This window comes from Panthera leo, chromosome D2, assembly GCF_018350215.1.
Source record: "Panthera leo isolate Ple1 chromosome D2, P.leo_Ple1_pat1.1, whole genome shotgun sequence".
NCBI classification, from domain to species: Eukaryota; Metazoa; Chordata; class Mammalia; order Carnivora; family Felidae; genus Panthera; species Panthera leo.
The window spans coordinates 33,382,173-33,395,212 of NC_056689.1; the positions used below are offsets into that span (position 1 = coordinate 33,382,173).

General features: G+C 37.6%; 1 protein-coding gene across 7 annotated transcripts in view; it reads right to left on the bottom strand.

Annotated features, from left to right (window-relative positions):
• Positions 1 to 13,040, bottom strand: part of CFAP70 (cilia and flagella associated protein 70) — a 101,815-nt gene that overhangs the window by 15,523 nt on the left and 73,252 nt on the right. For 5 of the 7 annotated variants that reach the window (XM_042907502.1, XM_042907503.1, XM_042907504.1 and 2 more), the window contains 5 exons: positions 11,229 to 11,387; positions 10,363 to 10,484; positions 4,366 to 4,518; positions 3,679 to 3,840; positions 1,924 to 2,013 (listed from right to left, as the gene is read on the bottom strand). In XM_042907502.1, coding sequence (XP_042763436.1) covers positions 1,924 to 2,013; positions 3,679 to 3,840; positions 4,366 to 4,518; positions 10,363 to 10,484; positions 11,229 to 11,387 — 686 coding nt within the window. Of the gene's footprint in view, positions 1 to 1,923; positions 2,014 to 2,942; positions 3,008 to 3,678; positions 3,841 to 4,365; positions 4,519 to 10,362; positions 10,485 to 11,228; positions 11,388 to 13,040 lie in introns of those variants that run through there. The other 2 variants (XM_042907508.1, XM_042907507.1) reach the window with 2 other exon arrangements.

The following is a 13,040-nucleotide window of genomic DNA, read 5'->3' on the forward strand; positions in this document are numbered from 1 at the left end:
TAATTCATTGGGGCACAAGTGGTAGTTAAGGCCACTGGGATAGATGTTATTTCTTAGGGTGAATAAATATGGTGACAGGAAAAGAGGGCTGACTATAGAACTCCGAGTGGGGGTGGGGGGACCCAACAATTATGGTGGCTAAAAAAACTAGGAGCTGGCAAAAAAAAAAAAAAAAAAAGGTTGAGAAAGAGATACCAGAGAGGAAGGCATGGAACTGGAAGGATGTAAATGAAGTATTATGGAAACCTAGGGAGGAGAGGGCTTCAGGAAGAAGGCACTCAATGGAGTTAAGCTTCAGAGAGACTTAACCTAAGTGTCTGTGGCATCTGGCAATTAGGATGTTATCAGGAACTTCTGTCAGAAGGGTCAGTAAGTTGGTAAAGGTAAAGTGGTAAAGTGGTAAGCCTAATTGCAATGAAGTGAAACGTAAATGGGACCTGGGATATGAACAGATAATTCACAAGTAAAGAAATACACACATCACATGATTTCAACCTCATTCATGATGCAAATGCAAATTAAGATACCTATCAAATTGGCAAATGATATTACCCACTTTCAATGAGGTAACAGTGAAATGTACTCTCATACCTTCTGGCAGAGTATAAATCAGTACATACCCTTTCTAGGGGCACATTGATACTGTAATTTAAAGACTTTTAAAATCTTCTACATTCTTTAAGGATGGATCTTAAGGAAATAATCAGAATTAAGCATAGAGATTTATGCCCAAGAACGTTTATCTCAGCTTCATTTATAATAGTATAATTGTAGAAACTAACATGTCCAATAATGAGTGATCAGATAAACTACAGTATGTCCACACATAGGTATAGTATGACTAAAACACTGGTAGGGAGTAGGGATTACTTAAACATCTTAGTGGCATGGCTTAATCCAAGGTGTTTTCTTTAGTTTCTGGTCAGTAAGACAAATTACATGGTCACTTCATTTATGCATCCAAACAAGGGTACACCAAGAAGTCATCAGAAATCGTGTTATAGACTCTTTGGTGATGTGAGAAGATATCAATGCTATACTGTTTAAGTAGAAAAAAAGATTACAAAGCAGTAAATATATTATTTACAATTTTATACATTAAAATTACTTTCATATATGTATAAAAAAGACTGCAGTAAAATGCATTCAAATGTTGACAGTGCTTATCACTGAATGGTTGGATTACGGATGCTTTTATGTTTTCTTCACATTTTGTATCTTCTAAATGTTCCATAATGAATATATATTACCTTCATGCTTAAAAAAACAGCAATAAGGAAGAGGAGACAGGAAACACAGACAATTCATTTGGTTGTTATCACTGTGGTTAAATAAGAAGGGGGAAAGTATGGGGAAAGAGTTGAGAAGGGAAGGATAAAATAAAAAGAAAAAAATAAGAGAGTAAGTTATTAGGAGAAAATGAGAGGGTTAGAATCAAGAATACATTGAAGAAATTAGACATGAATAGCAGGATGCATGCCTCTTTCAAAGATTGTAAGAAAAAAAAAGGAAAGGGTGACTGGAGAGTTTTTAGGGGTCATGGAGTAAAAAATCTACCAGAAGCTGTAGCATCTCCTCCTGAATACAGAAGGGCCATAGAGCTTAATAAGAATCAATCAATTTCTTTAATTTAATTGAGTAGATTCTTCATTTATCATATCACTTTCCCCTTACAGATAACATCATAAAATTAAGAGTTTCTGTACCAAATAACATGAAATTTTTTATTATATAACTTCCTGGTTCCGGTTTTTGTGCGAGTTTTTAAAGAATTTTTTTCTTATAGTACAGATTGACTGTTTAGTTTACTGAACACCTTTGAAAAGTAAATCTTCCCACCATCATTACAAACGTCCAGGGTGCTTAGAAGACCAAGGAATCAAGGTCAGCTGTATTCACAGTCTTGAGTCTTCACCCTCTTACCCGATAACAGGCGATTCCCAGTCCTAGCCAGGTAAGGCACGAAGGTGATCTCTTACAGGCTTGCAGGTAGGTTTTCTTTGCCTTTTCATACTGTAGAAAGAAAGCGCCCCTAAGCTATTGTTCTTCTGGAAGTTTCAAATGTTGTATTGCTAAGTTAGTCATGGGGCATCTGTAGTTGTACCAAAGACCAATCTAAGTTAAAGGAACCCTTAAATTGTTTTTGTTTGTTTGTTTGTTTGTTTGTTTAGAGCAGTTTTAGGTTCACAGCAAAATTGAAAGGAAGGTACAGAGATTTCTCATATACATCCTGCCGCTGCATATGCATAGCCTCTCCCATTATCAACATGCCCCATCAGAGTGGTACCTTTGTTACAACTGATGAAACTATGCTAATACATCTTCATCACCTAAAGTCCATGGTTTACCTTAAGGTTTGCATTTGATGTTATACATTCCATAGGTTTGAACAAATGTATAATGACATGTATCCATTATTAGAGTATTTTCACTGTCCTAAAAATCCTCTGTGCTCCATCTATTCATCACTTCCCTTCCCCAACCCAACCACTGATTTCTTTACTATCTCCATAGTTTTGTCTTTTCCAGAATGTCATACAGTTGGAATCATACAATATGTACCCTTCTCAGATTGGCTTCTTTCACTTAGTAATATCTGTTTAAGCTTCCTTTATGTTTCTTCATGGTTTGCTAGCTTATCTCTTTTTAGCACTGAGTGATACAGGAAACATTAAGAAAAACTAAAAAAAAAATTTTTCAAAAGAAGTAGATTACTTCTTGTCTTGTATCTCCAATGTGAGAGATGCAACTATAGGTAAGCCTTAGCAAATAGCCTAAGAATTGCTTGCCTAGGGAAATTGCTTGCCTTGACTACACAAGTCAGAAGCTCTATTCAGATGCAGCTTGCAATGATGTCAGAAAGGAAACTTTCTTTCAGGGAAGTACACTGCAATGGGATAGTGATTTTTCTCTCTCAAGCCTATGTGAGCCATCATACTTACATTATAATGCTTTGTAATTTCTTGTTGCTCTTGTTTTATTTTATATAGAAAGAAAATTGGGTGTTCTGGAGGGAGAAATGGAATGAAGTCAAAACAAAAACAGAATCAAAAGGACTTTGGCAAAATATTGATAATTGTTAACATGGGATGATTAGCCCATGTTGGTTCATTCTACTATTCTATTTTATATGTATTTGAAATTTTCCATAACAGAAAGTTTCTTTTAGAAGGTCTTGGGGTGGTTCCTAAAATATGGACAGTAATTACTAAAGAGTCAGGTCAGAGTGTCCTATGAAATGGGGCTAGCTACCCTCAGCCAAATAAACTATAAACCTCTGTGCTGAGGAAGAAGTTTGGAGAAGGTCTTTTGATATTTTCCATTAATAAAGCCAAGCTAAGAATGTTTTTACTACTGCTAATAAAAGAAAGTTTGCTTAAATAGTAACTACAATAACGTTTATTGTATAAATGTATACATTTATGATACAGCTTTTTAGTATCATAATGGTTAAAACCACAGACTGTAGTATTAGACTGCCTGGGTTTGAATCCTGATTCTATTAATTACTAGTTTATCTAATGTTGGTCAAGTCACTTTACTTTTGGATGTAAAAGTATCATTATTATATGAGTATGTGTAGTCCACACAGATGAATGCTAATGCTTGAACTGTAGTCAGGTCTCAGACCGTAACCTGATTTATTTACATGGTTACTCCCCATCCTGTATCCCTCACCTCTTTCTCTTCCAGATAGATGTGTCCCAGTCGCAGGAAGATGAAGTGCATCTCAGAAGCATCCACTACAAAACTAATGGTTCGCTCATAGCATGCCTTGGCCTCAGCATGATTTCCACTTAGAAAATAAAGATGGCCCTTCATGCCCCAGACATTAGGGTTCTGAGAAAGTAAAGAACAAGTGGTACCTGGGATGAGGTGGTATTTATAAATACATTAATGATCTTTGTTTAACATTTAAAATTAGATTAAGTCCTTTTTTCCTTTTCCTAATAGCATTCAATTAGAAAGAGGGCCATTCAGTTGCACTGGGAGATATTTTTCTAGGTCTGCCCTCTCATTTCTTTCTTGCATTCTTCAAAACCATTTTGTCTTTGGGGTAAATATTAAGAAAAACATTGAAATATAACCAAGACAATGTTCACAATGAGAAAACAGAAGAAGTCCAGAAGACTTGAAATAGATCAACTATCTGCTAAAGAGCTATCCTTACCCTTTTCTCTGCTTTTTGCAAAACTCATAACTGCTTGAGAAAAACAATGGAAGGAAATACATGAGTTTACTGACAGTTGATGACCTCTAACTCTGGTAACTAAATCTACCCATGACTTGGCATCACCACCTCTAAGAAAGGCTGCTTGCCCCTCTTCTAAACTAAACTCAAGAGATTCTAGCAAAAGCTATTACCAGGTAGTCCATCTGGGCTGCTTGTTGAAGGTATTCCTCTGCCTTGGCAAAGTCCTTCTTGAGAAGGTGTGTCCGGGCCAGCACCAAGTAATACTCACAGCTGGGGCCTCCTTGAGGGCATAACAGCTCATGTGCAAGCACTCTGTGCACATACTACAAGGAAAAATCAGATTGTAAGGAATATGTAAATGGCTGCATTGTTCAGTTCCATAGCTCTTGCAGTTGAATATTATGTCCCTGAAAACAACTAATAAGAAACATATTATAGAATGAAATGATTATCAACTTCAAAATTAGAGGTGAATTATAAAGATTCAGGACATCATGGTTCCATTACCAGCTACTCACATAGTCACAAAATATTGACATTCTGGTCTTGCTGGTCATTGTACTATATAAGTTTTAGCCTGTATTTGTTATGTTGCAGACAAAAGCACTTCATCAATCACTTCATTTATACATGAGGTAACATTTTCAGGCAGCTGTAATTACTAAGGAAACTTATGGTAAAGCAAAACCCCTCTTCTAAAGTTCTAGACTTGGGATCTTGGAAAAGTAAATGTCTGTTTCTGACAAACTCTCATTTATGTTTGCCAGTTTTATACTTTGGTCTTTTCTTCGTTTTTAATACTATACGAAGCTTGCAAATTTGACAAAGTCAGATGTACCTGCTCAGCAGAGGGGAAGCCCTTCTTTTCTTCTCCCTCTGTTCTCATCTTAGCCTATAATATAGAAACTTCCACTAACACTTATACCTTCTTAGGAAAATAGTGGGAGGAGGCTCTGTAGCTGTTCCCTCTACCTGCATTTCTGGCTCTTTGCCATGGGGTGATAGTGACTTATTTAATCCGAGAGACAGAAAGTCTGTTTCTCTACTAGGAAAGGTTAATGTGTTAAAAGTTCTTGTTTGACGTGTCCCACTCCAAGCCAGGTCATAATTCTTTCCCTTTCTTGAGCTTGCTCATCCTCAAGTGGAACATGCACTCTGCAGGATCAGAGCCACGCTCCTGGTTCCCGGATCTTTCTCTCTGACTCCTTGCTTCAAGGATATATTTCTTGTTTCCCATGTGGTAGGAAGGCCTCACAGAATGTTCTTCTCTGGGAGAAGGGGGTAATTCTCCAGTAATTCTACCTGTCAGGTAAGTCAAATCTGAGACCAGTCACATCTCCAGCCCATTTTTTTTCAATATAGGAAATTTATTGTCAAAATGGTTTCCATACAACACCCAGTGCTCATCCCAAAAGGTGCCCTCCCCAATACCCATCACCCACCCTCCCCTCCCTCCCACCCCCCATCAACCCTCAGTTTGTTCTCAGTTTTTAAGAGTCTCTCATGCTTTGGCTCTCTCCCACTCTAACCTCTTTTTTTTTTTCCTTCCCATCCCCCATGGGTTTCTGTCAAGTTTCTCAGGATCCACATAAGAGTGAAACCATATGGTATCTGTCTTTCCCTGTATGGCTTATTTCAATTAGCATCACACTCTCCAGTTCCATCCACGTTGCTACAAAGGGCCATATTTCATTCTTTCTCATTGCCACGTAGTATTCCATTGTGTATATAAACCACAATTTCTTTATCCATTCATCAGTTGATGGACATTTAGGCTCTTTCCATAATTTGGCTATTGTTGACAGTGCTGCTATAAACATTGGGGTATAAATGCCCCTATGCATCAGTACTCCTGTATCCCTTGGGTAAATTCCTAGCAGTGCTATTGCTGGGTCATAGGGTAGGTCTGTTTTTAATTTTCTGAGGAACCTCCACACTGTTTTCCAGAGCGGCTGCACCAATTTGCATTCCCACCAACAGTGCAAGAGGGTTCCCTTTTCTCCACATCCTCTCCAGCATCTATAGTCTCCTGATTTGTTCATTTTGGCCACTCTGACTGGTGTGAGGTGATATCTGAGTGTGGTTTTGATTTGTATTTCCCTGATAAGGAGCGACGTTGAGCATCTTTTCATGTGCCTGTTGGCCATCCAGATGTCTTCTTTAGAGAAGTGTCTATTCATATTTTCTGCCCATTTCTTCACTGGGTTATTTGTTTTTCGGGTGTGGAGTTTGGTGAGCTCTTTATAGATTTTGGATACTAGCCCTTTGTCCGATATGTCATTTGCAAATATCTTTTCCCATTCCGTTGGCTGCCTTTTAGTTTTGTTGGTTGTTTCCTTTGCTATGCAAAAGATTTTTATCTTCATAAGGTCCCAGTAATTCATTTTTGTTTTTAATTCCCTTGTCTTTGGGAATGTGTCGAGTAAGAGATTGCTACGGCTGAGGTCAGAGAGGTCTTTTCCTGCTTTCTCCTCTAGGGTTTTGATGGTTTCCTGTCTCACATTCAGGTCCTTTATCCATTTTGAGTTTATTTTTGTGAATGGTGTGAGAAAGTGGTCTAGTTTCAACCTTCTGCATGTTGCTGTCCAGTTCTCCCAGCACCATTTGTTAAAGAGACTGTCTTTTTTCCATTGGATGTTCTTTCCTGCTTTGTCAAAGATTAGTTGGCCATACGTTTGTGGGTCTAGTTCTGGGGTTTCTATTCTATTCCATTGGTCTATGTGTCTGTTTTTGTGCCAATACCATGCTGTCTTGATGATGACAGCTTTGTAGTATAGGCTAAAGTCTGGGATTGTGATGCCTCCTGCTTTGGTCTTCTTCTTCAAAATTACTTTGGCTATCCGGGGCCTTTTGTGGTTCCATATGAATTTTAGGATTGCTTGTTCTAGTTTCGAGAAGAATGCTGGTGCAATTTTGATTGGGATTGCATTGAATGTGTAGATAGCTTTGGGTAGTATTGACATTTTAACAATATTTATTCTTCCAATCCATGAGCAGGGAATGTTTTTCCATTTCTTTATATCTTCTTCAATTACCTTCATAAGCTTTCTATAGTTTTCAGCATACAGATCTTGTACATCTTTGGTTAGATTTATTCCTAGGTATTTTATGCTTCTTGGTGCAATTGTGAATGGGATCAGTTTCTTTATTTGTCTTTCTGTTGCTTCATTATTAGTGTATAAGAATGCAACTGATTTCTGTACATTGATTTTGTATCCTGCAACTTTGCTGAATTCATGTATCCGTTCTAGCAGACTTTTGGTGGAGTCTATCGGATTTTCCATGTATAGTATCATGTCATCTGCAAAAAGTGAAAGCTTGACTTCATCTTTGCCAGTTTTGATGCCTTTGATTTCCTTTTGTTGTCTGATTGCTGATGCTAGCACTTCCAACACTATGGTAAACAACAGCAGTGAGAGTGGACATCCCTGTCGTGTTCCTGATCTCAGGGAAGAAAGCTCTCAGTTTTTCCCCATTGAGGGTGATATTAGCTGTGGGCTCTTCATAAATGGCTTTTATGATGCTTAAGTATGTTCCTTCTATCCTGACTTTCTTGAGGGTTTTTATTCAGAAAGGATGCTGAATTTTGTCAAAGGCCTTTTCTGCATCGATTGACAGGATCATATGGTTCTTATCTTTTCTTTTATTAATGTGATGTATCACGTTGATTGATTTGCGAATGTTGAACCAGCCCTGCATCCCAGGAATGAATCCCACTTGATCATGGTGAATAATTATTTTTATGAGCTGTTGAATTCGATTTGCTAGTATCTTATTGAGAATTTTTGCATCCATATTCATCAGGGATATTGGCCTGTAGTTCTCTTTTTTTACTGGGTCTCTGTCTGGTTTAGGAATCAAAGTAATACTGGCTTCATAGAATGAGTCTGGAAGTTTTCCTTCCCTTTCTATTTCTTGGAATAGCTTGAGAAGGATAGGTATTATCTCTGCTTTAAACGTCTGGTAGAACTCCCCTGGGAAGCCATCTGGTCCTGGACTCTTATTTGTTGGGAGATTTTTGATAACCAATTCAATTTCTTCGCTGGTTATGGGTCTGTTCAAGCTTTCTATTTCCTCCTGATTGAGTTTTGGAAGAGTGTGGGTGTTTAGGAATTTGTCCATTTCTTCCAGGTTGTCCAATTTGTTGGCGTATAATTTTTCATAGTATTCCCTGATAATTGTTTGTATCTCTGAGGGATTGGTTGTAATAATTCCATTTTCGTTCATGATTTTATCTCTTTGGGTCATCTCCCTTTTCTTTTTGAGAAGCCTGGCTAGAGGTTTATCAATTTTGTTTATTTTTTCAAAAAACCAACTCTTGGTTTCGTTGATCTGCTCTACAGTTTTTTTTAGATTCTATATTGTTTATTTCTGTTCTGATCTTTATTATTTCTCTTCTTCTGCTGGGTTTGGGGTGTCTTTGCTGCTCTGCTTCTATTTCCTTTAGGTGTGCTGTTAGATTTTGTATTTGGAATTTTTCTTGTTTCTTGAGATAGGCCTGGATTGCAATGTATTTTCCTCTCAGGACTGCCTTCACTGCATCCCAAAGCGTTTGGATTGTTGTATTTTCATTTTCGTTTGTTTCCATATATTTTTTATTTCTTCTCTTATTGTCTGGTTGACCCATTCATTCTTTAGTAGGGTGGTCTTTAACCTCCATGCTTTTAGAGGTTTTCCAAACTTTTTCCTGTGGTTGATTTCAAGTTTCATAGCATTGTGGTCCGAAAGTATGCATGGTACGATCTCAATTCTTGTATACTTATGAAGGGCTGTTTTGTGACCCAGTATGTGATCCATCTTGGAGAATGTTCCATGTGCAGTCGAGAAGAAAGTATATTCTGTTGCTTTGGGATGCAGAGTTCTAAATATATCTGTCAAGTCCATCTGATCCAATGTATCATTCAGGGCCCTTGTTTCTTTATTGACCATGTGTCTAGATGATCTATCCGTTGTTGTAAGTGGGGTATTAAAGTCCCCTGCAATTACCACATTCTTATCAATAAGGTTGCTTATGTTTGTGAGTAATTGTTTTATATATTTGGGGGCTCCTGTATTCGGCGCATAGACATTTATAATTGTTAGTTCTTCCTGATGGATAGACCCTGTACTTATTATATAATGCCCTTCTTCATCTCTTGTTACAGCCTTTAATTTAAAGTCTAGTTTATCTGATATAAGTATGGCTACTCCAGCTTTTTTGACTTCCAGTAGCATAATAAATAGTTCTCCATCCCCTCACTTTCAATCTGAAAGTGTCCTCAGGTCTAAAATGTGTCTTTTGTAGACAGCAAATAGATGGGTCTTGTTTTTTTATCCATTCTGATACCCTATGTCTTTTGGTTGGCGCATTTAGTCCATTTACATTCAGTGTTACTATAGAAAGTTATGGGTTTAGAGTCATTGTGATGTCTGTAGGTTTCATGCTTGTAGCTATGTCTCTGGTACTTTGTCTCACAGGATCCCCCTTAGGATCTCTTGTAGGGCTTCTCCAGCCCATTTTTTAAAAAGATTTTATTTATTTATTTTGAGAGAGAGAAACTGTATTCACACGTGGGGCAGGGGCAGAGGGAGCGGGAGAGAGAGCATCTTAAGCAGGCTCCATGCTCAGCACAGAGCCCAACGTGGAGATCCATCCCATGACTGTGAGATCATGACCTGAGCCGAAATCAAGAGTCAAGGCACCCCTGCAGCCCAGTTTTACAAGTAATAACTTTAATATTTTTATTCCCCACATAGCACTGTGTATCTGCTTCCAATTGTTTACAACCTAGAGAGGAATGAGGGTATAATTAGCCTTCTGTTAACCCCCAACACTCATATAATATGAATTCCGATAATAAAGTGATATTAGGCTACATGTGCCTTTAGAGCCTGATTTTGGTCTGCTAGTATTCTTCAGGGAGCAGATGTATAGTGAGGTACATTTCACTGCTACTTCACTGAAAGTGGGTAATATTATTTGCCAATTTGATACTATCTCAATTTGCATTTTCATCATGAATGATGAGAGTGGTTCACATTTGGATATTCACACCATTGGGCCTACAGTGTGCCCTCAAAAGCATATTTGATTTTTGTATCATAATATTAAAGCTTGGAAAGATACCACTGAATAATCATTTCGCTAAAATCTTTCTATCTACTTGCCCTTTTCCAAATATTCTGACCTGCACAGCATTGACCTTCATCAAGAAGCGTATGGTCTCCATGAAGATGGTGGCAGGAGTTTGGGAAACACCATAAGGGCTGGGATGCAAAAAGGTTGATGAATCTTGACATTTTGATGTTTCTGAAATTATTATATTAAAAGAATAGATGATTAGACATAAAGGAAAAGAATGTCGGAAGCTCAGACATACAAATGTAGCAAGGAGACTATTCTAATCTATGAGAGAGGTTATAACCTGAAAAGCAATAGATTCCTCTATAGCAATGGTCCCTAAAGATCTCAAAAGTTCTCAAGGTTAGTCTACTGGTGGTTCCAAATGCAAGTCACAACAAATGAAATGGTTTTTTAACGTATGCAGATCATCCTGAATGTGATGTAGATATTCTAAAATGATCATTGTTTGAAAATCTTAAGTTTGGGGGCACCTGGGTGGCTCAGTTGGTTAAGTATCTGACTCTTGATTTCAGTTTACGTCATGATTTCATGGTTTGTGGGTTTGAGCTCCACAGAGTGCCATGTCCACACTTTCAGTGCGGAGCCTATTTGGAATTCCTTCTCTACTTCTCTCTCTGCTTCTCTCTCTCTTTTTCTCTCTCTCTCAAAATAAATAAACTTGAAGAAAAAAGAAAATCATAAGCCTGTAGTTAGCTACTTCTCTGAGATAATATAAAACCTTGCTTATGGAAAGAGCTACACTACTGAATTTGGATTATCAGAGTTTAGCCTCATATGAAGGAACTTAGGTGATATGACTAATCAACTTCACACAAGTTAAGATCACCATTTTGGTAATCATAAGTGTTTTCATCATTGTCTAGTTTGTTTACACCCTTCTTGCAAGTGGAAATCTTTATTCCTAAGTACCTTTCTTTGCTGGTATGTCTTTGACAAGTATATTGGATGGTTTTTGGCTGATAGTTGGATCTTGATATTGTAGGGACAAAATGTTTTCTCGTGAATCAGACTGCAGTTTGGAGGATTCTTCAAGAAAGTCATCTAGAATGTATGATGGATCTCTTGGTCCTAAATAGATTAAACTTTAATGAGAAAAAAACCCCACCTTCCTACATTGGATATTAAAAGGTTATTACAGGAGATAAAATATAATTATTTTCAAAGCATAAGAAACATATTACCTAAATATTGCAAGGACAGACTTCTTTTGCAGCCTTTAATATTTCTTTTTTTAAAAAAGATTTTATTTTTAAGTAATCTCTAGATCCAACAAGGCTCGAGCTTACAACCTTGAGATCTAGCATCCCATGTTCCACTGACTAAGCCAGCCAGGTGCCCCAAACTTTTTATATTTCTGAATAATTTGAAGAGTACAAGCTAAACTGATAGCACAGCTTTCTATAACTAGGACCCCTAGTCCAACCCTGCTGCTAGCCTAAGTCATGAAAATGTCAAACAAATACCTATCATAAAAGTTATTTTCTAAACCCAGCATGTCAAGAAAGTTAATATATTTTTAGATTAAATTAAAACTCTTGAAGGACAGGAATTCTACTCATTTTATCTCAGTGTTCAAAAATCACCATCATCATCATCATCATCATAAGTAGCTATATTTGAGCATGACAGTATGCCAGGAATTGTACTAAAAACGTTATTGTATAATCTAATTTATTTTTCACAACATTCATTATGCTCCTTTGAAGAAAGTGAATCACAGAGAAGTTAAATAATTGGTTGAAGCTCCAGAACATGTCTTGCTGCCTCTCAAATAAATAAATGTTTGACAAATTTTTAAAAAAGCAGTGCCAGGCAGGAAATGATCAGTACCAACTGACTCCCAATTAGAAGAAGTCACCCTTCTTCTAAAAGATATGGCTTTGAAAAATAGGTAGAAGTTGGATAGGTAGAGGGGGAGGGGTATTTAAGGCTGAGAGCATGCCATTGGCAAAAGCATGGAAGTAGTGAACAGTTTTTAATGTTTATTTTTGAGAGAGGAGGAGAGAGAAACAGAGCATGAGTGGGAGAGGGAAGGAGTGAGTGAGAGAAGGAAGGAGACACAGAATCCAAAGTAGGCTCCAGGCTCTGAGCTGTCAGCACAGAGCCCAACACGGGGCTCAACCCACAAATCTCGAGATCATGACCTGAGCTGAACTCGCTTGCTCAGCTGACTGAGCCACCAAGGAGCCCCAAAAACTAATTTTTTTTAAGTTTATTTATTTATTTATTTTGAGAGGGGAGGAAGAGGGGCAGAGAGAGAGTCCCAAGCAGGCTCCGCTCAGCAAGGAGCCCAATGAAGTGCTCGAACTCACGAACCATGAGATGACCTGAGCTGAAATCAAGAGTCAGATGCATTAGTGAGCTAATTATTTTAAAGAGTATTGAGGATTACATAAATAAAATGAAGGGGAAGACAGGTTGGAGCTAGACTGTACTGATATTTTAATGCTAGGATTTTTCTTCTGTAGACAAAAGGAGAACACAATGAAAAGTTTTGAACAGAAAAATTATTAGATGAAAGCAGTATTTTATGAAGATTACTCTAGCAGTGCTACATAGCAAGAAGAAAAAAATGCAGACAGAGACAAAGAGGTTTGTAATAGGGCTGTTACAACAATCTTGGTATTTGGTAATAAAGAGTCATGTAAATTTAAAGGGAAGATGCAAGGAGCATTTTGAAAGAGAACCAGCTGGTCTTGAGAATTAATCTGATAGAAGGAT